The following is a 21,363-nucleotide window of genomic DNA, read 5'->3' on the forward strand; positions in this document are numbered from 1 at the left end:
GGTCAAGCAATCCGCAGTTTTGACCCCGTGGCCCTATTGGACATCTGCGAAAAAAGAGCGTCAGAGCTCATCGTATTTCTCCTCCAGTATGAATAAATATTCTATACTCTTTGGTTATATTCGAATAGAACCAAAGAGTATGGATCCTTGCAGTCACGAAAGCTTCAAATGTAGAATAAATATTCTGATGCTGATATTTTCCCGGGACCTCCTCCAACACCTGGAGCTGAACCTCTCCCTCCCCACGTGACAGGTGGGAAAGCGGTGGGGAGAAGGAGGGGGCGGGGGGAGAAGGGGGGGAAGGAGGGGGCGGGGGGAGAAGGGGGGGGAAGGGGGGGAAGGAGGGGGCGGGGGGAGAAGGGGGGGAAGGAGGGAGCGGGGGGGGAAGGAGGGGGGCGGGGGGAGAAGGGGGGGGAAGGAGGGGGCGGGGGGAGAAGGGGGGGGAAGGAGGGGGCGGGGGGAGAAGGGGGGAAGGAGGGGGCGGGGGGAGAAGGAGGGAGAAGGAGGGGGATAAACGGATGGCAGTTTCGGGTCAGCCTTGACGGAGCTCAACCACCCCGCGCGTCACGTGACCCGCTCCACCGCGCGTCACGTGACCCGTCCAGCAAAGCCCCGCCATGTCTGCGCTGGCCCCGCCGCGGCTGCCCGAGTTGGTGCTCACCGAGCGGCTGGGCTCGGGCAGCCACGCCACGGTGTACCGGGCCTACAGCAAGGTGGCCAGGGTGCACCAACAACACCAACAACACCACCACCCACACCAACAACACCACCACCCACACCAACAACACCACCACCCACACCACCACCACCCACAACACTAACACCACCACCCACACCACCAACACCACCCACACCACCACCCGCTCGCACTGCTCGCCCGTCGCCTCACGCCTGGTCGGGCACGGGGATCGTGCGTGTCGGGGATTATATTTTATCAGTGCTGTGCCGTGTGTCAGGCCTGTAGTGTGAGTGTGTGTGTCAAAGCTGTATCAGACCTGTGTGTCAGGCCTGTAGTGTGTGTGTCAAAGCTGTATCTGACCTGTGTGTCAGGCCTGTAGTGTGTGTGTCAAAGCTGTATCTGACCTGTGTGTGTCAGGCCTGTAGTGTGTGTGTCAAAGCTGTATCTGACCTGTGTGTGTCAGGCCTGTAGTGTGTGAGTGTGTCAAAGCTGTATCTGACCTGTGTGTGTCAGGCCTGTAGTGTGTGTGTCAAAGCTGTATCTGACCTGTGTGTGTCAGGCCTGTAGTGTGTGTGTCAAAGCTGTATCTGACCTGTGTGTGTCAGGCCTGTAGTGTGTGTGTCAAAGCTGTATCTGACCTGTGTGTGTCAGGCCTGTAGTGTGAGTGAGTGTGTCAAAGCTGTCTCTGACCTGTGTGTCAAGGCCTGTAGTGTGAGTGAGTGTGTCAAAGCTGTATCAGACCTGTGTGTCAGGCCTGTAGTGTGCCAGTGCTGTGTGTCTTGGCTCTGTGTCATGGTTCTTTGTGTCAGGCATGTGTGTGTCAGACCTATTTGTGTGTCAGGTTCGTGTGTGCGTCAGTACTGTATGTGTGTAAGGGCTATATGTGTGTGTGTCAGGGCTGTGTATGAAGGCTGTGTGTGTGTCAGGGCCGTGTTTGTGTCAGGGCCGTGTTTGTGTCAGGGCTCTGTGAACGGTGATGGTGGCGGCGTTATGAGATGCTTTTAGCATGAATGGCGCTGTATTAAATTAAACTATTATTATTGTATGGGAGGTTGTATGTCCGTATTGAGTCCTGTTCAGAGTCTGAAACATAGCAGCTCCAGGCGTGTAAACACGTGTACCGTAGTGGTCAACTCTATTTCTAGAGGGTGTTTTGACAGGTGAGGTAATGTCCATGTGGATGGACAGGTCAGAGCCGGGCTGCATGGGCTATACTCAACCGGTTCGGAGTTTAACTTCTTTAACAAATGCTACTTAGAAATCAATGGATAATAAGCCCCCCCCCCCATATCTTGACGGACTAAATGTAAAAAAAATGTACGAAAAATTGTTTTACATTTTCACGGTAAAGCTGACCCTCGTCTGTGTGTAATATCAAGATGGTGGCGTGTGTCCACAAGCTTACGTGGTGTCAGCATAGTAACCTAAACTAAAACGAAACATTTTTTTTATTTTACCAGGTAAGGCCCACTGAGCTATATTTAGATATTTTTCAGAAGCAACCTGGCTATCACAAATGATAGCTCAACGAAGTGGCTTATCATTGTGTGGAAATTGAGAGCATGTACTCGAAATGCATGTTGATTCTAAATGTGGAGGGAAAAACCAGAGGACCCGGAGAAAAATCCACGTGACCATCGGGAGATAGACATGCAACCTTCAATTATGCAGCAGGCGTCAGGGTCGGGATCGAACCCACGACCTCCTGCATCCCAGGCGAGGTAGTTAACATCTCACCACAACGGCACCCTAAAACCAATAATAAGGACAAACTACTCTTCATTCCCTATGGGACGTAAGGCTTTGTACAAAGAAAGCGATGGATCTCTGCTGAGGATTGTATTGTGATGCATGATGGAGCATGGTTCCATCGTTTTGAACCAGAATCCACACAGGACAAGTTATGCAGTGTCATTGCAATGCATCGCCAATGAGGACTGTTGAGTACATTTGTAATGACTTAGGAGGCACGGACTGTAGAGGGTTTGTTTATTTTAACACGGTCTCTTCACAGTGTCGACTCGATGACACAATGACAACTTGAGGACATAGCGACTACTGAGTATAAAGCAACGAATGACGATGTAGCGACGAGAGCGATGACAACGTCGACCCTGATCCCCACGGCAGCCCAGAACCCCGCTTCTCGCCCCCTTTTATCCCCCAGCGTGGCCCCTGCATCCGCCCCTGGCCACGCCCCTCTTCTCGAACTCTCTCGCAGGTTCCTTCAGCTCCCAGAACGTTCCCCTCTTCGTTCCCTGGCCTAGTTAGTCGTATATACTGTCTCTTGTTACCACTCGTCTCCTATATTGTCTCCACACCCGTAGTTACCACTCGTGGCCGCTAGTCCACGTCTCCGGAGCAACACTACACACGCACTGTCTCTACACATTTAAGGCTTTGAGTTCTGCCAGTAACAATTTGGGAACTGCTTGCTGGGCTGCGCTCTAATGGAACTAGTACTGTCAATGCTGCCCACTTGATGAAACTGAAATGAGCACTTGCTAACAGATGAAGTAATCGCTGTCAATGACCCTGCAACATGATAACGCCGGTCTGGTGTTGTGACACGTCCAGACCGCACCTCCGATTAAGCACGGTTGGCTATGTACGCGAAAGAAGTTCAACGTACATGCATGCATGCAACACAGAACGGCCGTGGAAATCCTCAAGTATGGTCAAGAATTGCTTCCGTGTCCTTCTTATAGCCATCTCGTGCATCTGTCAATGAAGATAATTTATGTCATCAGCCTCATCTGAACTTAACCCTCTGTACTGGTTGATATTATTTAAAGCAAGGATACAAATAACATTGGTTTGATGTTAAAGTCATAAAACCATAGCATTCTCTCCTAATTCACTTTATATTGTAAACAATATGAATGTGTGCTCTATTTGCTTCGTATCGAATGACAATTGGCCAGTTGACAAATAGCTATGGTACACTAATGTGGAATACATGGATCTTGTCTTGGCCACAAGATCTGTAACTATTCCTGGGTTTTGTATTCCGACATTTGCTGAACTTTTCTTTTTTGTTAAAGTCGCCGTCTCTTTTCAGTAACTCGGCTTCGTCTCCGGGCTGCCTCTGCCTCCTTTTTGCTGTCCCCCCATCACTAGACTAATAGTCGGGAGGTGGTGGCCGTGAAGTGCATTTCCAAGAAGAGCCTGACGCGCAGCTCCACGGAGAACTTGCTTACCGAGATAGAGATCCTGAAGAGCGTGCGACACCCACACATCGTGGAGCTCAAGGACTTCCAGGTGCGCCGCACGCGACTCCGCCACGGATGTAACTTATGTATCATGTATTATGGATAACGTATGTATGTTGAAGTCCCTTCGCACCGTGCGTAAGCCAACCGTGCTAATCTGTGGGTCTCTGTGGGTGTCTCTCTGGGTGTCTCTGTGGCTCTCTGTGAGTCTCTGTGGGTCTGGGTGTCTGTGGGTCTCTGTGTATGCATGTATGCTGAACTTCGCTAATATGTCGGTCTCTATTGGTCTCTCTGTGGATCTCTATGGGTGTCTCTGGGTACGGGTGTCTGTGGGTCTCTGTGTATGTATGTACAGTTATTTTAAATGGTCAACTCGGTTTACCATCCATACAAAGTGATACTCGTTTTATTGACCCCAGAGGTATGATGGTCAATTCAACCATTCCCCCAAATAGGATTTGACCGCACAACCTTTTGATTGTGAGCCGCTTGCTCTATCGCCGGGCCACCTGCCGTAGAACTATGGAATTTCCACCTCGGTGCTACCGCTGTGGATGAGCGCCGGGTCGCTCCTCGGTGTTATTGTTGTTGTGGGTTGCATGTGCGACTTGCTCATCCTTTCTCTACTTTACACTCCTATAATTGTTTTGTATTGTTTGTTGTTGTTGTAACCTGCTGACGCCGTGTCCCGACTGGACATCTGTGAAGGAGAGCTTCATAGCTCATCGGATTCCTCCTACAGTCTAAATCAAGGTTCTATTTCCGACAACTAAACTATTTTTTTTTTACCAGGCAAGGCCCACTGAGCTATATAGCTCCTTTACAGAAGCGACCTGGCCACAAATGATATCTCAACGAAGTGGCTTCTCTCGTGGAAATTTATCGCAGCCAAATACTCTAAACGCGTGTTTCTAAATGTTGAGGGAAAACCCGGAGGACCCGGAGAAAAATCCACGCGACCACGGGGAGAGAGAGAGAGAGAGAGACACGCGAACTCCAAATATACGGGCGTTAGGGTCGGGATCGAACCCACGACCTCCTGTATACCAGGCGAGGTAGTTAACAATCTCTCCACCGTGGCGCTGTGTGCACCCGCACGCCGTGTGTCTCGCAGTGGGACCATGAGAACATCTACCTCATCATGGAGTTCTGCGGGGGGGGCGACCTCTCCCGCTTCATCCGCAGCCGACGCCGCCTCCCGGAGAAAGCCGTGCGCCGCTTCCTGCAGCAGCTGGGTACGCACCAGGGTCGTTGAAATCGTCACTTTTTTTCCACATTGCCGCGAACCAAATGAGGAAATCGGTTTAAACCGGTTTACCGCACGTCTAGAATGTCGAGCAACAAACACGGTGGTTTCACCTTTTAACTGAGCAACTAAGGGAGTCCGCGCCAGAGCGGTATCGTCGTTAGCACACTGAACCTGCAATCCAGAGGCCATCAGTTCTATTACATCTCCCGGCCCAACAGTTTACACGATGAACGTTTCCACAATGCCTCCTCCCCAACCACCACCTACGTTCACCCAGCATTATTAATGGCTTCACCACAGTCGATCGGCAGGTCGCGTGTGAGTGGAGGTAATGTGGTCGGCGTGGAAGAGTAGACCAAATGCCCTCTTAGAGCTCGCGGAGGCTTCTCCTACGGCAGTGGCAGGAGCGAGAAATTCCCCAGTGAAAAGAGCACACCTACACAGGGAGGATGGGTAACTACGCTCCCTTGAGTGTGGTACATGCACCGCCACGCTAGAACGTTCCTTCATCTGGGCGGCAGGGTGCCACGGTGGTAACACTGTGTAGCGGTTAGCGTGGTGCACTACGAACCTGGCGACCCAGGTTCGATTCCCGCTCACGGCAAACACCAGTGACGATTATCTGAACCGGTCCTGGGCCTCCCCTAGGTCGACTTAGCCTTAAATGAATACCTGGTGCGATGTGTAAATATCGCCGCTAGGGAGACAAAGGCGGCCGGGCGTGGTGTTGGCCACCCACCCCCTCGTGTGCCGTGCCGGCCTTTATAGGTGCTCGCTAACAGCACTTGTCCCAACAGTCTGTTAAGGCTATACGGGGATCTTTGTCTTTGTATTTCCCCCCTGGCCCCAATTGGTTTCCTTCAGCTGCTCTGATTTCATCGCTGTCAACCCATACGGTTTACCCGTACAAGGAAATAGAGTTTTCAGGTCTATAAGGCATAGAGCCGTTTCAATACGGCCAAACATTTTTTGATCGTCTATTCGTATTTCTCCCTTGTGATGGGACTTTGTAGGATGAACGTTGAGATTTATAAGGGGCACGGGGTGACCAATAAGGTCTGAATTGGTCTGTAATAAGGTAGGCACTGATAAGGGGTTGACAGGTATGTGATTTACTCCCATAACTAAACAACCATACAATATAACCGCCATTGGCCAAACATCCCGATGCTGAAATATTACCTGGGAACACTCAATTAGGATTACACAGCAGCAACAACAGCAGCAGCAACAGCAGCAACATAAATTCCCATACTTTGAAATACTTGGCAGGACCCTCCTGAAAAGGTGTTGAGACTCAGTGAGGCTTTCCTGGGTAAACAAGCTAAATTAAAGAAATCTGTATTAAAGCTGCTAGGTATTTGAAGCTCTACATGGGGCTGTGGTCAAGGAATCAGATTATAAGTTTTTAGTTGCAGATGTTAAGCGTTAAGCTAATAATAATACTTTCATTTCATACAGCGTCATTCATGCTAATAGCCTCCCATAATGCTGACAATCATATATAAGGACCAAATCGCATGTACAGCCACTGCCAAGCAAATGAAAATCCTGCTACCAGGGAAAATCTAAAATGAATTAAAAAATGAAGAATCGGAACCAAAACAAAAAGCACAAACAACAACAGTTACCACAACAAAGACGTCGGTCCATAAGGTCTACTACACATCCCAGACCACAATCCCAACTTCCAAGCAAGCGGTGGTGGAGTGCCAAAAAGTTACGACTCATTATACCAATCGGGGGAGATAAATGAGGAAGAGTTTCAGGTGGATACTTTGACGGGGCGAAGTTCAAGACTCGTAAGAGTGCCGCTACAGTAGTTTCAGATGGACTTTGCGGTGAGGTCTCAGCTCTTGCAAAATTCGAGGGAGGCAAATCGAGTGATTGAAACACACTTGGAAGAACAAGAGAAGATGCAGGCTTAGTTAAAGACGTGAAAAGCCAAATTAAAGACATGACAGAGAGACCAAGTTATAACAATACCAATCATCTTATGCAACATTTGGGATCTGGCAGCATTGTCGGCACTGGTCATGATGTCTCTCACCTTATACCCAGCTTTCGTGTGCTGTATGTGCCTGATTGTGATATTTTCCGTTGCAGCTTCAGCCTTGCAGCATCTCTATGAGCGCAAAATATCCCACCTGGATCTGAAGCCCCAAAATATTCTGCTCACTTCCTGCAGCCACCCGACTCTCAAAGTGGCAGGTACGGCTGTCGGGACCATTCCTGATGATGCCATCGCCCTTCTCCATCACTTCATCATCTTGAGTTGACGCGCATATCTTCTAGCTCTGCTTGCAGTATCCCACCACCTGTTATTGTTTTACTGTCATGCTTTAGTAGCCAGAAGAGCCTCACTGAGTCTCAGTACACCTTTTTTAAAAAGATTCCTGCCAAGTTTTTTTTTTTTACAGCAGATGCTGAGATAAATTTATCAAAAGAGAATACTGATTATAGACAAGAACTTCATACAATGTGTAGTTTTTTTTTTAATGCAGGCCAGGTGGCGATCCTGCATGTGATACAGCGGGAACGATCTGCGAGTGCAAATGATGCTGCGTGCCTTTCCGCAGACTTCGGCTTTGCCCAGTACATGGTGCTGGAGGACGATTGCCACTCACTCCGCGGCTCGCCGCTCTACATGGCGCCCGAGATGGTTTGCCGAGGCCAGTACGATGCCAAAGCTGACCTGTGGTCTGTGGGCATCATTCTGTACGGTGCGTCCTTTTGCACGGCTCGCCGCTGCGTGGCTGCATTCCGGTGATAACCCCGTTTGTCGGTAGAATTCGTGCCTGGCAATCGGCGAGGGTGCCAGCAGTAGTCCGTGATGGCCACGCTCTGATGCAGTAGCGTATCGTGTTATCGCTTGCGGTGTGTGAGCACACCACGGTGTATGTCTTGTCCTCCGCTCGCTTTGCAAAACATTTATTTTTAAAACAAATGTAAATATTTAAAAGTTCCACATTCTTATGGCAGAGACGAGTCTAACCTCCCACGGGGCAGTTAGCGCTGTCTTCGTACAAAGTGGTATTAAATTGTGGAATGATGACCGTGTTTCCCCCCAGGCTGGGATTCAGAATCAGAATCTGTATTTAGACTGGGCGGGTTGACCGTGTTACTGTGTTACCGTGCTGGTGTAGACGGCGCTGGCGGAGGGGGCGTTTACAAGACCGGTACGGCGGGGCCAGAGTCCGGCCGTGGGCACGAGCCGCATCCTTTCCTCGGCCAGCATAAACAACACTCGCAACATTCAAACAGAAACCTGCTCGTGGCAATTGAGCGTTTACATCTCCTATCTGAGCCAAAGCGGCTCACCGGTGGAGCGTGCCGCTCGCAATTGGAAGCTTGCGAGTTCAAATCCAGATTGGGAATTGACTCTGCCAATCTTCATTCCTGGGTCGATAAAATGGTTACAGCCTTGTCTAGTGGCATAGACTAGGCTGAGAGCATTGCAATGTGGGTGTCACATGACATGCATGCAAGGCATGATGGGAGTTTGTGAGCAGCACACCAGCCTGCACGCATCTCCCGCTGCGATGGGGTTTCTCGTCATTTACAGGAAGCATTGGGATTTGAACAGAGAACGCCGTGGCCATGATGCGAATGGAATTGTTGTTGTTGGGGTGGGCGAGGGCTCACCCTGGCTCTTGTGTCTTGCAGAAGCGATCTTTGGGGAGCCACCATTCGCCTCGCGCTCATTCACTGAGCTGGAGGAGAAAATCAAGAGCGATCGCCCCATCGAGGTTCGCCGTGTTCACAAGTGCCGCCTTATTGTGCGCTTACAAATTTACCCCAGTAGCTCAAGCGTGTGTCGTGTGAGAATGTAAAGCAAAAGTCAGAATCAAGTCGCAGTGGCCCCCCTCCCTGGCTCAAACAGGAGTGATGCAGTGTTCATCGCTGCATCACTCCTGATTAACCTTGTGTCACGCTGTGTGTGTATGTGTGTGTTACAGAGTGTGTGTGTGGAGTGGTAGTGCAGCGATTAGCGCGCTGTGCTACAAACCTTGCAACCCGAGTTCGATTCCCACTCACAGCCAACACCAGTGACGATTATCTGAACCGGTCCTGGGCCTCCCCTAAGTCGACTTGACCTCAAATGAGTACCTGGTGCAGTGTATAAACATCGCCACTGTAGAGACAAAGTCAGCCAGGCGTCGTGCTGGCCACCCACCCCTTCTTGTGCTGTGCCCGCCTTCATAGGTGCTCACTAACTGCATTTTCCCCAACAGTCTGTTAAGGCTACACGGGGAGTCTTTTTGTGTGTCGGGGTGCGGTAGTCTAGTGGTTAATGCACTGCCTTACTAACCCGACGACCCAAGTTCGATTCCCGCTCACGGCCAACACCGGTGACGATTATGTCAACTGGTCCTGGGGCTCCCCTAGGTCGACTCGGCTTCAAATAAGTACCTGGTACGGTGCGTAAACGTCGGCATTCGGGAGGCAAACGCGTTTGGGGCGTGGTGCTGGCCACTCCACCCCCTCGTGCGCCGTGCCGGCATTTACAGGTGCTCGCTAACAGCACTTGGCCCTACAGTCTGTTAAGGCTACACGGGGGGACCTTTGCCTTTGGTGCGGAACAGCTGCCGCCCGGCGTGCACGTGTCGGCCGCGTGCCGCGACCTGCTGGAGCGGCTGCTGGTGCGAGACCCCAAGCACCGCATCTCGTTTGAGGAGTTCTTCTCGCACCCGTTCCTCGACCTGGAGCACATGCCCAGCGCCAGCAGCCTGGAGATGGCAGTGAGTCCGCCACCGCTTCAACGGTCCTTGAGCCGCGAGCCCAACAAAACAGCCAATCGGTGCCACCCGGGGTGGCCAAATGCTAACGTTCATTTTTTTCCAAGCATTTCTATCTCTGGATCACAGAGGTAGAAAGCACCGTCACCGTGGAAGCTTCAAAGGATAATTATGCAAAGGTTTTAATGGAGAATATCGTTATTGGGGGGGAAAAAACAAGATAAAACGCCTATGGATACGAGTGTCTATCAAACAAAGGGTGTGTACAGAAAGCTTTCTTCCCAGGTAGATACCAAGATGAGCCCTAGGTACTCACTGTTAACAATTCCGTCTGAATGGAATAGAGTGTTGCTACCTCGCACACGTGAGTTTTCTTCGGGTGCTCCGGTTTCCTGCCACGTATTAACAATCGTTAAATTGGCCGATAACACCTCGATATATAGAGGAATGCAGAGCTTGGGCAATTGTTGGTACCGGATCCTCACCGCTTGGGATGCCTTCCCGCTCGTCTGCAGCTGCTCCTGGGGCCTCTTGAATCCGTTTTCTCTTTGAGAGAGTGAGCGAACACTGCGCGTGTTGCAAGTTGATATAATGACTATTAGTGTTCGCGGCGTGCCCGCGACGTGCTCACGCGGGCCGTGTGCCCGCAGGTTTCCTTGGTGACGAAAGCGGTGCAGAAAGATCAGAACGGAGACTTGCAAGCCGCCCTAAACCTCTACTGCCAGTCCCTAGAGTTCTTCATACCCGCACTGCACTGTAAGTGGCCACACCAAAGGACCGACTAAGCACTCGCCATCTTGCCGTCCTACGGGTAAAACCCCTCGTGTCGCCCGAGAACACATTAATATGTAGAGGACCGCAGAGCTTGGAGGGTTGTTGGTGTCGGCTCCTCACCGCTTAGGCTGCCTTCGCTCGCTCGTCTGTAGCTCCTTCTCCTCCTGGTGCCTCTGAATCGCTCTCTCTCTCTCTCTCTGCGCGCGAGAGAGAGAGAGAGAGAGCGATCCCCCTTGCCTCCCAGAGCTCAGGCTCGGTTCTCTATCCTCTCTCCGCCGTTTTAAATCGTCCGTGACAAAAAAAAGATCCTCCTTAGCTCAATGGATTTTCCTCGGCATGGGGGCGGGGGGCGTGGGGGGAATTAAACTTCTGCTTCTGAGCTCCTCGCTCAGAAAGGCGCAGCTCCACCGCCGCACCCGAGCCGTGTGCTGATCTCGGCCGCATCCTCCGCCGTGACGGTCGTCGTTTTACATGCGGCTCCCGCACCTACGGCCTAATTGGTTCCTGTGTGACGTCGTGAAGTCGAACCCTTATCTCCCATCGGCGCAATATTATACATTGGGGTTCTGTTCCTGGAAACCTGTTACATACCGTAAAAGTACCAACATTGACCGCGAAAATAAATGAAAATAACCCTAACAAACATGTATTGTAACCCAACATAACTTTTACAAACATTTATTAAGTAAGAAGAAACACTTACATTTGAAAATCTTTAAGCACTTTTCTGCATGCCCATCACATTTCCTCTTCTCAGACGTAACGAGAGGCGAAAACATTAAAAAAATTTGAAGCAAATTACAAACAACGAGGAACGTTACGAAAGAGACAATGCGTTCGCTCCGGGCGCAGCTGCAGACTGTCGGGCTACACTGCACATGCGCATACGGCGGAAGGCGACGAGTCTGCCCGCGTCATGCGCAGACCCGTCGCCTCGGCGTTGGTAGCAGTCGTTCGGCGGTCATTACTGTGGGGGTCTTACGATTAGATTGGTCGTGAAAGCGGTGGGGGGGGGGGGGGGCGGGGGGGTCGCAAGTCGAGCCGTCCTAAGTCGGGGGTCACCTGCATTCCGCTCGATCCGCCGCGTTCGCTTCGCCACGCGCTCGTCTCCTCTCCTCCCGCCCACTACCTCTCCACCTCGTGTTCGGTGCAGTTTGCCGGTGTCGTATTGTTTACATTGTACCTTTTTGTCCTCCGTTGTGTTCCGACGTTGCCGCCTGTTCCTCTGTATGGATCACTTTGCTGTTGTTGTTCCCGTGACGATGCATGACAGATCTCCCTTGCAAACTGCCTGGGTGACTTAGCTAAACGGGATTTTACCGTGCTTTAAAAATCAACACTGAGTTACATTTTCTCTCGCAAACAACCGGGAGCTCTTAGCCTGTCCATATTAACACGTGTTTTTTTGCATGTAGATAGATGCACAACCAATTGGCAATCCACTGCTGGATGAGGGCCCCCCATGTCACGTAAGTCGAGGAGGCTATGTAACCAAACTTCGCGTCACTGGTCGGTGTGAGCTGTAAAAGGTGGCGAGCATAGAAGCACAGTGCAACAACTAACATTTCTGCACTACCATTTGCTCCCCACCACATCGCCCTGAAGCCTATAACGCCTGTTATGCATGGTCTCCGCCCCTATGAGCACTAAACCTGCTTAGCTTCTGAGATCTTCCGAGTAGCTCTGTTGTAAGCTCTGAACGTGGGAACGGCTTCATTGTGAAGCCAAACCGTTGGCTCTGTGAATGGACTCAAAAGCTGAGATGTTGTCACCTTTCGATTGCAGATGAAACTGACTGCCGACGGAAGGAAGCGGTGAGGAACAAGGTCGGTGTCTTCCGGCTCACGATAATAATGATGAAAATGTACAAAGCGCCCTTCAACAATCGTTCTCAGGGCGCGAATGACTTCTCCCCTGTGGCCGTGCACGCTGCTGCAGCGGCACAGCCGACACGGCGTTTCTCGGCCTCACTTCCCAGAGCTATTCGTCGCGGGAGGGTGGCTCCGTCGTCGTGGGGAGTGGCAGTGTCATGAGCAGGAGTGGTCTGAGGTTGATAATTACAGGGCCAAAGTTTTGCGAGCCACAATGTAACACAACTCCCAAAGCCATTGGGCAGCCGCAGCCGCAGCAGTGCCGTGACACGCCGGGTAATCTCAGCACTACCGGAGAAGGCAATGGGTGCATTAAGCTGCCACTGACGTTCGCGCACATTGGGAGTGGAGGAACCACGACAGCCCGGTGTCCCCGCAGTCGCGAATCACCACTGCGTAACACGAGCATATATACCGTACACGGGACTCCATTCTGTAGCTCCACTTGTAAATACAAATGTGAGTTTGTGGACCCTGCTTCGGGGGGGATCTGGGGGGGGTGGGGTGCTATAAAGAATCGGTTAGGCGGGTTGAGTACCAACACGATTGCTCTAACAAAGGTGGATAGCTTGCAAACAAAGTTCAAGGATGAACACGCTTGGCCAAGAAACGGGGGCACTCGAATACGTGAACACTTTATCCAGCAGACAAGGACAATGTGCCCGTAAGCTCAGACCATGTGATCTGTAGGGTGAGCGAAGCAAGCCAAGTGGACACAGCCGAGGTAGCAAACGAAGAAGACGCCCTATAACTCCTCGCTGCATACGGTGGCAGAAGAAGTTCAACATACAGACACACACCATCCCTCCGTAATCATTACAATGAGTGCCACTCTGTGGGGAAGTCAACAGTAGGTGTCTTATCTACACACTCGTTCCTGCCATAGGAACGTGGATCAGGGCTGTGAATATGAAATGAGCAACGTCTGAATGCTCATTTGAGCACGAAATCATTGTTTTCCTTTCAGTTAACTTCGTGCGAAGGTCTCTCCACAATTTGCGTGCTGTCACGGCCTTAACGGTGAATGACAACTTTCCGTCGTTTACGTCATCTCTTGGTTGACTTCTTCAAACGTTGACAGCCATTGGACGACGGCATCCCCAGCTCGTCGTCATTGTCGTCGTCTCGTAGGTCACACAGTACATCGCGCGAGCCGAGGAGCTCAAGGTGATGCTGAGGTGCAACTTCCAGGAGACCTGCGTGCGGGCATGCACCTCCCGCGAGATCCTGCTGGGTACTTGTCCCCACGTCGCACCGTGCGCTCTCTCGTTTACTATTAACTATTATTAACTTACCAGGTAAGGCCCACTCAGCTTTGTAGCTCTCTTTCAGAAGCGACCTGGCGATCACAAATAATAGCTCGACAAAGTGGCTTATCGTGTGGAAATTTATAGCAGCCAAATACTGTAAACGCACGTTCATTCTAAATGTGGCAGGAAAAACCAGAGTACCCAGAGAAAAATCCACGCGACCAAGTTTGGGATCGAACCCACGACCTCCTGTGTACCCGGCGAGGTAGTTAACATCTCCTAGCCACTGCGGCGCCTTACACGTGCCGAGCAATGCATGCTTAATTTTAAGAGAACATTCCTTTGGCTAACTTAACCCGTAGACTTTCGTAGCCAATATTTTTACCTGATTGGGCCTTACAATAGTTTTGACCGAATGTTATTCTGACTTCCCAGATGTTGTCCCGAAGATGCCTGCTTTTGGTGTACTTGCAAAAGAAACACTATGTATCTTAATCGCCGCTAAATTTGGTTGTGAGTATTGTTGTTCGGCTCACCGCTGTGAGCTGAAACGAGAACAATCGGCGCTCTAAATGCTTGCGCCGCCGCATGACAATTTAAGTAGGCGTACTGTGGATCTCTCAAGTGCACGGTGGTCACCATCCGCAAGCACTATGCAGGCTCAAACCTTACATAGCTCCTCCAGGTCTGACCGGATCGAGTGCATTCCGGGTGCTCTGCCAAAGGCGTCGATGTTAAAAGACGTCGGCGAATGTTCGCCAAAGGGTTTTTGTCGGAGGCGTAACCCGCGTTCAGCGCCCAACGAGCATTGCCCTTCGTGAGTGAACGGCCGATGGATTAAATTTAGTATGATTCTGCTCTCAGAAATGTCGAAAGACAAGCCCCGCCTCCACAAGGCCCTCCAGCTGGCACAGCAAGCTGTCACACTGGTAGGTGGTTCATTTCTCTTGCCGTGGCTCTTTGTTCTTCAGTCACCATTGTCCCATCGCTTTCAACATCACACATTGCGTGATGTCGGATTTTTGCGTCTCGAACTCGCGTCCACGGGGGGCTGCGCATTAGCTGGGTAGAAATGGCGTGTCCAATGAAAAAAAAGCATTTTTGATTTGTACTGTAACCGTGGGATTTTGTATGATATAATTGTCATTTTGTATTATCGGAGCATGTTTTTTGCACGTTTTGCCACAAGTATGTGTGGTTAATGCAGACTTGATTCCTTGCAAAATTTACTGCTTGGTGTTTGAATATCTTAACACCTGTTTCATTGCTAGAAAGGGTAAAACCTATTTTTATTTTTCCTCACACAATGAATGACACATTTCAGGTTTTTATATACTTGAACCAACAATTTGGTGTGCCATCATTTACATATCCAAGCTCGATTGTCATTTTGTTTGGGATAAAAACTTAAAATCGGGAACACGTGGCTTGGAAGCCACCCATGCCTCCCTGAACATCACCGAAGAAATACAAAGATCACGAGAGGCAGACGGGGCCAAATAGTTTTGACCGCCTTGAATTCGCTTTCAAAGCCAACACTGGGCACTGTTCTTCAATAGCGGTTGTCACAGATCCGTACGTGAAACCATCCTCCACTCGATTAACACTCTTAATTCGTGTAACATTGAGAGCACATTGCGTAAGGCTGTGTAGTACCCCCCACCCCCCGGTTAACTCTGGTTAATTGAGGGCAGGCCAGCGAATGCTGAAGCTCGTGCATTGGCCCGCAGGAAGAGGAAGGTGCCGAGCCGGTGCTGGATCTCTACCAGGAGGCGCTGGGGGAGCTCATCCTCATGCTGGCAGGTGAGGGCGGCACGGGGACACGCGGGGAGGGCGGCACGGGGCAACGCGTGGTGGGGCAGTGCGTGGCACGGGGAGCGTGTGGCGGGGCAGCGTGTGGAGGGGCAGCGTGTGGCGGGGCAGCGCGTGGCGGGGCAGCTTGTGGCGGGGCAGCTTGTGGCGGGGCAGCTTGTGGCGGGGCAGCGCGTGGAGGGGCAGCGTGTGGAGGGGCAGCGTGTGGAGGGGCAGCTTGTGGCGGGGCAGCGCGTGGCGGGGCAGCGCGTGGAGGGGCAGCGTGTGGAGGGGCAGCTTGTGGAGGGGCAGCTTGTGGAGGGTGCCCACACTCTCCCAGGGCGTCTCTCGCTCGTCTTCTCGGTGCACCGAGCGTCGCCGCGCTTTATCGCACCATTGGAGTGTTGAGAAGGAATTTGAATGTGCGTATGTACATTCAAATTCTTTTGCAACTGTAGTTAGCCAACCGTGCCAATCGGAGGTACGGGGAAAGACAATAACACATTTTAAAAAAGCAGTTGATAATCTCCATATATATAAAAGGCAAAGTTGTGAATATGTGTGTCTGTTTAAAAGATTTAGCGTACTTCCCGACATGCAACAAACTTTAAATTTGCCATGTGGGTAGTTTCCACAGTGTACACCATGCAAATTTTTTTTAAAAAGACACTTTTTTTGGGGGGGGGGGTGCTCAATAATGCATATATTTTTTGCACGGCAAGTGAGCTGACGTCAAATCTGTCACGTGAGCCTCGCATGTGGAAGCGTAACGCATTGTAGTGTAGTGGTTAGCGCACCGCGCTACGAATCCGGCGACCCGAGTTTGATTCCCGCTCACGGCCACCACCGGTGACGATTATTTTAACCAGTCCTGGGCCTCCCCTAGGTCGACTCAGCCTCAAACGAGTAACTGCTGTGGTGTCAAAATCGCCACTGGGGAGACAAAGACGGCCGGGGGTGGTGAATCCATGTCCCGGGCGAAGCCGGGTAGTACAGCTAGTATAACATATATTTATGGGAGAAGAGACCTCCTCCTATCTGCATTGCGTATCACAATGCAGATAGGAGCTTCCTAATGCAAACCCTGCTATTCTCTTGGAGTTCTATTTATATCCGTGACCTAATGACCTTTATTTTTACTTGGTTTTGATTTAGTAACAATTTAGTAATTAGAACAAGTTTTAATTAATTGCTCGTGATTATATAAGTATATTTTCACGAGGTAACTTGTATGGTGATTTTAACAAACCAATCTAGTCGCAAAAAATACATTTTCCCCGGGTTAAATGTGAATCATCTCAGGTACCACCCTTAAGAGATTGACACTCATAGCAAGGACTTCGGGTCTTCATGTGTTTTGTCAAAATGTTTTATTAATTACTCAATTCTACAAAATGGTCATTGTATCCCAGTAACCAGGTATTCTCTTTTTACAGCTGAACAGGAAGGCAGAAGGAAGCAGCTCCTTCACTCGGAGGTAAATCTTGCAGCATCATTGCAGCTCTCAAGTCAACTTAAGAGCCCAGGATTAGAATCTCACTTGCACGAGTGACCTGGGTTGTTTAAAATGACAAAGAGCAAAACAAATAAACTAAAGTGCAGCGATGAAGCAAATAAAAATTGGGGCAAAAAACCCAACTGTGCCCTGTAAGAGTGTCAGTAAAAACGTATAAACAACTGCTGTTTGGTACATGTCACAAAGCTTCATAGGCGAATCATGTTTATTCCGTAACAAATCGCAAATTCACAATTGTTGGATCTCATGTGAGTTTACATCCAGAGCAGATCGTGTGTGTTGTTTATGAGCTTCGAACAACAGATGTCTTTTCATCGCCAGATTCAGAATCTCATGAGCAGGGCAGAGCGCATCAAACAGGACAATAAGGTACAGCTCTTCATCAGTGTTGTGTCTCTTTCTGTGTATGTGACTAATACTTGTAAGACATTAATGCACAGCGATGTGCATACATACAGCCAGACGTATATGTGTAAAGGTATGCAAAATAATAATTAATTCCTTTCAAAATATACTATTTAATTCTATTTTAATTGCTTGACAAATGCGTTTGCATTTTGAGTGCTTTTATCGTCAATGTTTTTGACACCGTGTGGTCTATACCGTTGTGAGCGGATGTCTGTCTAAATTTTGATGAAGATATAGTGTTGGTTTTTCGAATTGTTCATTATCCTTGAACATATAAAGCTTAAAATATTCACATTACATTTTTTACTTATAACTTAACATGGGGAATCTTTTGATTTAAAGCTTTCGTGACTGCAGGGATTCATATTCTTGGATCTTTCGGTAAAGTCACGTGGTTTTCACACCTGATGATGATTGCTTGTGTTGCAGTCGAAACGTTGTTTTATATTTTTATTATTTTATTGTTTCCCTTATACGTGACTTTACCGAAAGAACCAAGAATATGGGGAATCTTCCTTTACGAAATGACCACATCTTGCACTTCATGTGAATTTTTATGGAATTTTTTTATTTATAAACAATGATTTGATGAAGATTGTGGAACACTGAAAGTGATTTTAAAAATGCCAACTACAGTCGGGTCTCGTTTAACACAGTAGAGGCGTTCCTGAAAAGTGCCACATTAAGCGAAAAAACAAATCCCCTATACATAATGTAGTCGCTTGGCCACGCAGCTCAAGAAAGTAGTTCATCATCAACCTCTCAGAAACTGCGTTGTAACGCGGTGGGCCTGGTCAACATTGTAACGGACGCATTCTGCGTTCGTGCGAAAAGTGTTGCCAAATGGAAGAACCGCGTTGTAGCGAAAACGCGTTGTGTGAGCACGCATTACGTGAGGAGGACTTACATTAATTAGTTTTTATTGCGTCTGCAGCGTGGGGTACACGTACTCCACTCCGGACAGTTATGCATGCGCAGAGAAAATGTATACGACCAATGCTAAAGCTATGGGACCTGTAAGAGCTACAGTGTTAAATGGAATGAAGCTTTGTCACTGATTTGTGATTTGTTTAATTTTAGATGCGAGAGTCGAAGGACACTGCTCTGGAAGCAGGGGGGCTCTCCGACTCTGTGAGAACAGGTACATTGTGAATTGAGCTTCCCCAGTAACACAGACATGCGCGTGTCTGCAGCTTTCACCGCCGTGACAGATGAGTTAAGGTCCGGAGGTCACCAAAGGGTATTGTTGCTGATGCCACGAAATAGTTTCTTTCACTAGATCCCTCGGCTGTTGTGAAATCAATACATTACCTCCACAGTCTCCCGTTAAAGAATTGCACTGTCTGGCTTAACTACCTCTGTACAATTGGGATGTATTTGGCATCTAAATTAAACCTAAGCATACTGTAGAGCACTGTGTGAAATGGGTATCTTGCAGAAAAGGTGGCTTAGTTATTTTATAAAGAGACTAGCAGCCTGAACGTAATTTGGACTGGACCATCCATCCATACCTTCCTTCAGCCAGCAAAACTTTTTTGTGTCATGTAGTGAAGGTCGCCGTCGTCGAACTACGGTCCTCCCCCACCCCCAACGTCCCCTCCTGCCCACCCCCGGGTGCCCCCTTCTCACGTGTGACCACCCCCAGGGGCCCACCCACATATCCTCCCAGACAGCCCCCCACCCTCGCTCAGCTCTCCCCATGCACGCCCCCAACCCACGCACAAGCCACCCGCGCACCCCGTTCCCTTTGCGCGCTGGTCGGCAGATGGCCTCCAGCCATTGAGAACGCACGCTGGGTGGTGCGTCGTCAACCAGCCAGCCAGCAAAACCTCTTTCTCGTATAGTATGGAAGAGACAAAAGCAGGGCAAAAGAGGTAGGATCTTGAGCGAAAACTCAAACGGGGGCACAGAACAGCCGGTCAGTCCTCTTTGAGCGTCTTCGTGACCGCGCAGGAGTCTTCGACACTCGTCTCCTGGTTCCGCTCCGCCCTCGCAAACTGCTCCTCCTCCGTCTCCATGCAAGGACTGTGCGATGGTGGTCCACGAGGCTCCATCCTCAGCCCCCTGCTCTTCTCAATGTCGCTCCTCGCTGTCGACAAAATCACCTCCAGGGTTAAAATCGACCCCCGTGTCTATGCTGACAATGGGCAGTTCTACGTCGCCATTCACTCCATGCGCCCGGCTTCACTCTCCACTCTCACTTGATGCTCTCATTGTACAATTCACAGTGATTCTGCACTCAGCATTCAAAGTACATATACTTAGAACTTTCTTTAGACCATACGTAGCCGGCCATGCGAAACGTAGCCAACCATGCTCAAGTTAAAATAAAAACATTTTAGATTTTCATCACTTGTGACATCAGCACCTGTACTTAAATCAACTCTTGTGTTGTCCGTTGTGCTCTCTTTCAGCGTGTACGATACAGTAGCGTTGCTGTGGGAGCGCTCGGCAGCTGAGCGATTGGAGCGGCGTGGAGAACGGTGTGACACCTTTGGAACGCTGAATTTAGTGCACAGTAGGAAGGGTGTTACGGTGTACGTTTTCTCTGCGGCTTTAAAGAAGCTGTCAAACTCGCGCCGTGGCGATTAAATGTGTACAGGTGACCATCTCACCTTGACACCCGCTGGGGAACAGGCTTCGCGACGTGGAGACAGACTGGCTGTTTAACTTGAGAACTTACACCATACGTAGAGACACACGAAGCGTGTCCATGCCATTTTTCCCCGTAGTCTTTGCGTGCAAAGATGCACAGAGATCCCTGCAACGTACGATGCAGAGCAGTTTTCCGGTGCAAAATATCACCGTGCAGTTGTTGGGCATGTGCCTGAGCTTGTACTGCAACCCTTTAGGAAGAAGGTAAATGAGAAAATGTGCCATGCACCGATGCACATAATTGTACGTTATATTTAATCGCAGTATTTAAATGAGATATTTTGAAGCTACGTAGTGTGTGCAATTTTACGGATATCTCAATGCATATGATAAAACATTAACATACACGTTGGTTTAATTTGCTTATTTAATATTACGAGGCAGTCTATGATTTTTATTTAAACATTGGTATAATATATATAGGGAGGCTCTTAGATATTTATATGGCCAGGATGTCTATACCAGCGGTAAGGGTAGATGGGGCGAGGCACGTGGAGGGTCACGCCCCTGCTGTGACCCCTTATCCAAGACTTCAGATTTTAGGTGCCGTGATCATACCTGGAGCCGTCATGGTCCCAGCCTCCACATATGAAGTTGTCTATAAATAAACGTTCACATTGAATGGCCGTGCCCGTGTATTGTCTTCTGCTGTGCAGTGTTGTATTCCTCTTGGTCATACTTTTTTTACGTAGTGCCACAAGTTTCTGGTTTAAATTGTCAGCCTTTACATTGTTTGATGCTGACATCTGCCAGTGCTACTTTTACTCGTATTTGATATATTTCACGAAATTAAATGTGAGTGGTGTGGTGAGTAGCACACTCAAACTCGGGTCAACACAGCAACCTGAGTTTTCTTACCAGTCACGTTCGGATTGCAAACTTTCTATTGTTGAAGTGTGTGTGTGTGTGCGTGTTGTGACAATGTCCAGTTCACTTGGTAGCGGAGATTCAGAAGTCTCAAGATGTCTGGCTCTTGCCTAGAGGATAATAGATTCGCGTAACCAGTGTTTGGCGTTGCCATTATCTTGCACATCGCTTCTGAGAAAGAGCTACATGGCTCAGTGGGCTTTACCTGGTAAAATAAAATAGTCGTTAAATATTATTTTGGTCTTTCGGTAAAGTCACATAGATAGGTTTGTTATTTTCTTTTCAACCTATCTATATGAATTCCTGCAGCCACGAAAGCTTTAAGTCAAGATTTCGTCGTTAAATAGTTTTC

At 49.4% G+C, this 21,363-nt stretch overlaps 1 protein-coding gene across 1 annotated transcript; it reads left to right on the forward strand.

Annotated features, from left to right (window-relative positions):
* The first annotated feature begins 526 nt into the window (after positions 1 to 526).
* Positions 527 to 20,766, forward strand: ULK3 (unc-51 like kinase 3). Its single transcript, XM_032968772.2, has 16 exons — positions 527 to 713; positions 3,800 to 3,940; positions 5,006 to 5,126; positions 7,247 to 7,351; positions 7,720 to 7,863; positions 8,807 to 8,889; positions 9,727 to 9,882; positions 10,530 to 10,635; positions 12,439 to 12,479; positions 13,656 to 13,758; positions 14,639 to 14,703; positions 15,505 to 15,577; positions 17,002 to 17,042; positions 17,403 to 17,450; positions 18,570 to 18,630; positions 19,904 to 20,766. Exons 1-16 carry the CDS (start codon positions 618 to 620, stop codon positions 19,918 to 19,920), a joined length of 1,401 nt encoding a protein of 466 aa, XP_032824663.1. The 5' UTR covers positions 527 to 617; the 3' UTR covers positions 19,921 to 20,766.
* The last annotated feature ends 597 nt before the right edge of the window (positions 20,767 to 21,363 follow it).

This window comes from Petromyzon marinus, chromosome 40 (assembly GCF_048934315.1).
Source record: "Petromyzon marinus isolate PM22_M1 ecotype Great Lakes invasive population chromosome 40, UKy_Petmar_22M1.pri1.0, whole genome shotgun sequence".
NCBI lineage: Eukaryota > Metazoa > Chordata > Hyperoartia > Petromyzontiformes > Petromyzontidae > Petromyzon > Petromyzon marinus.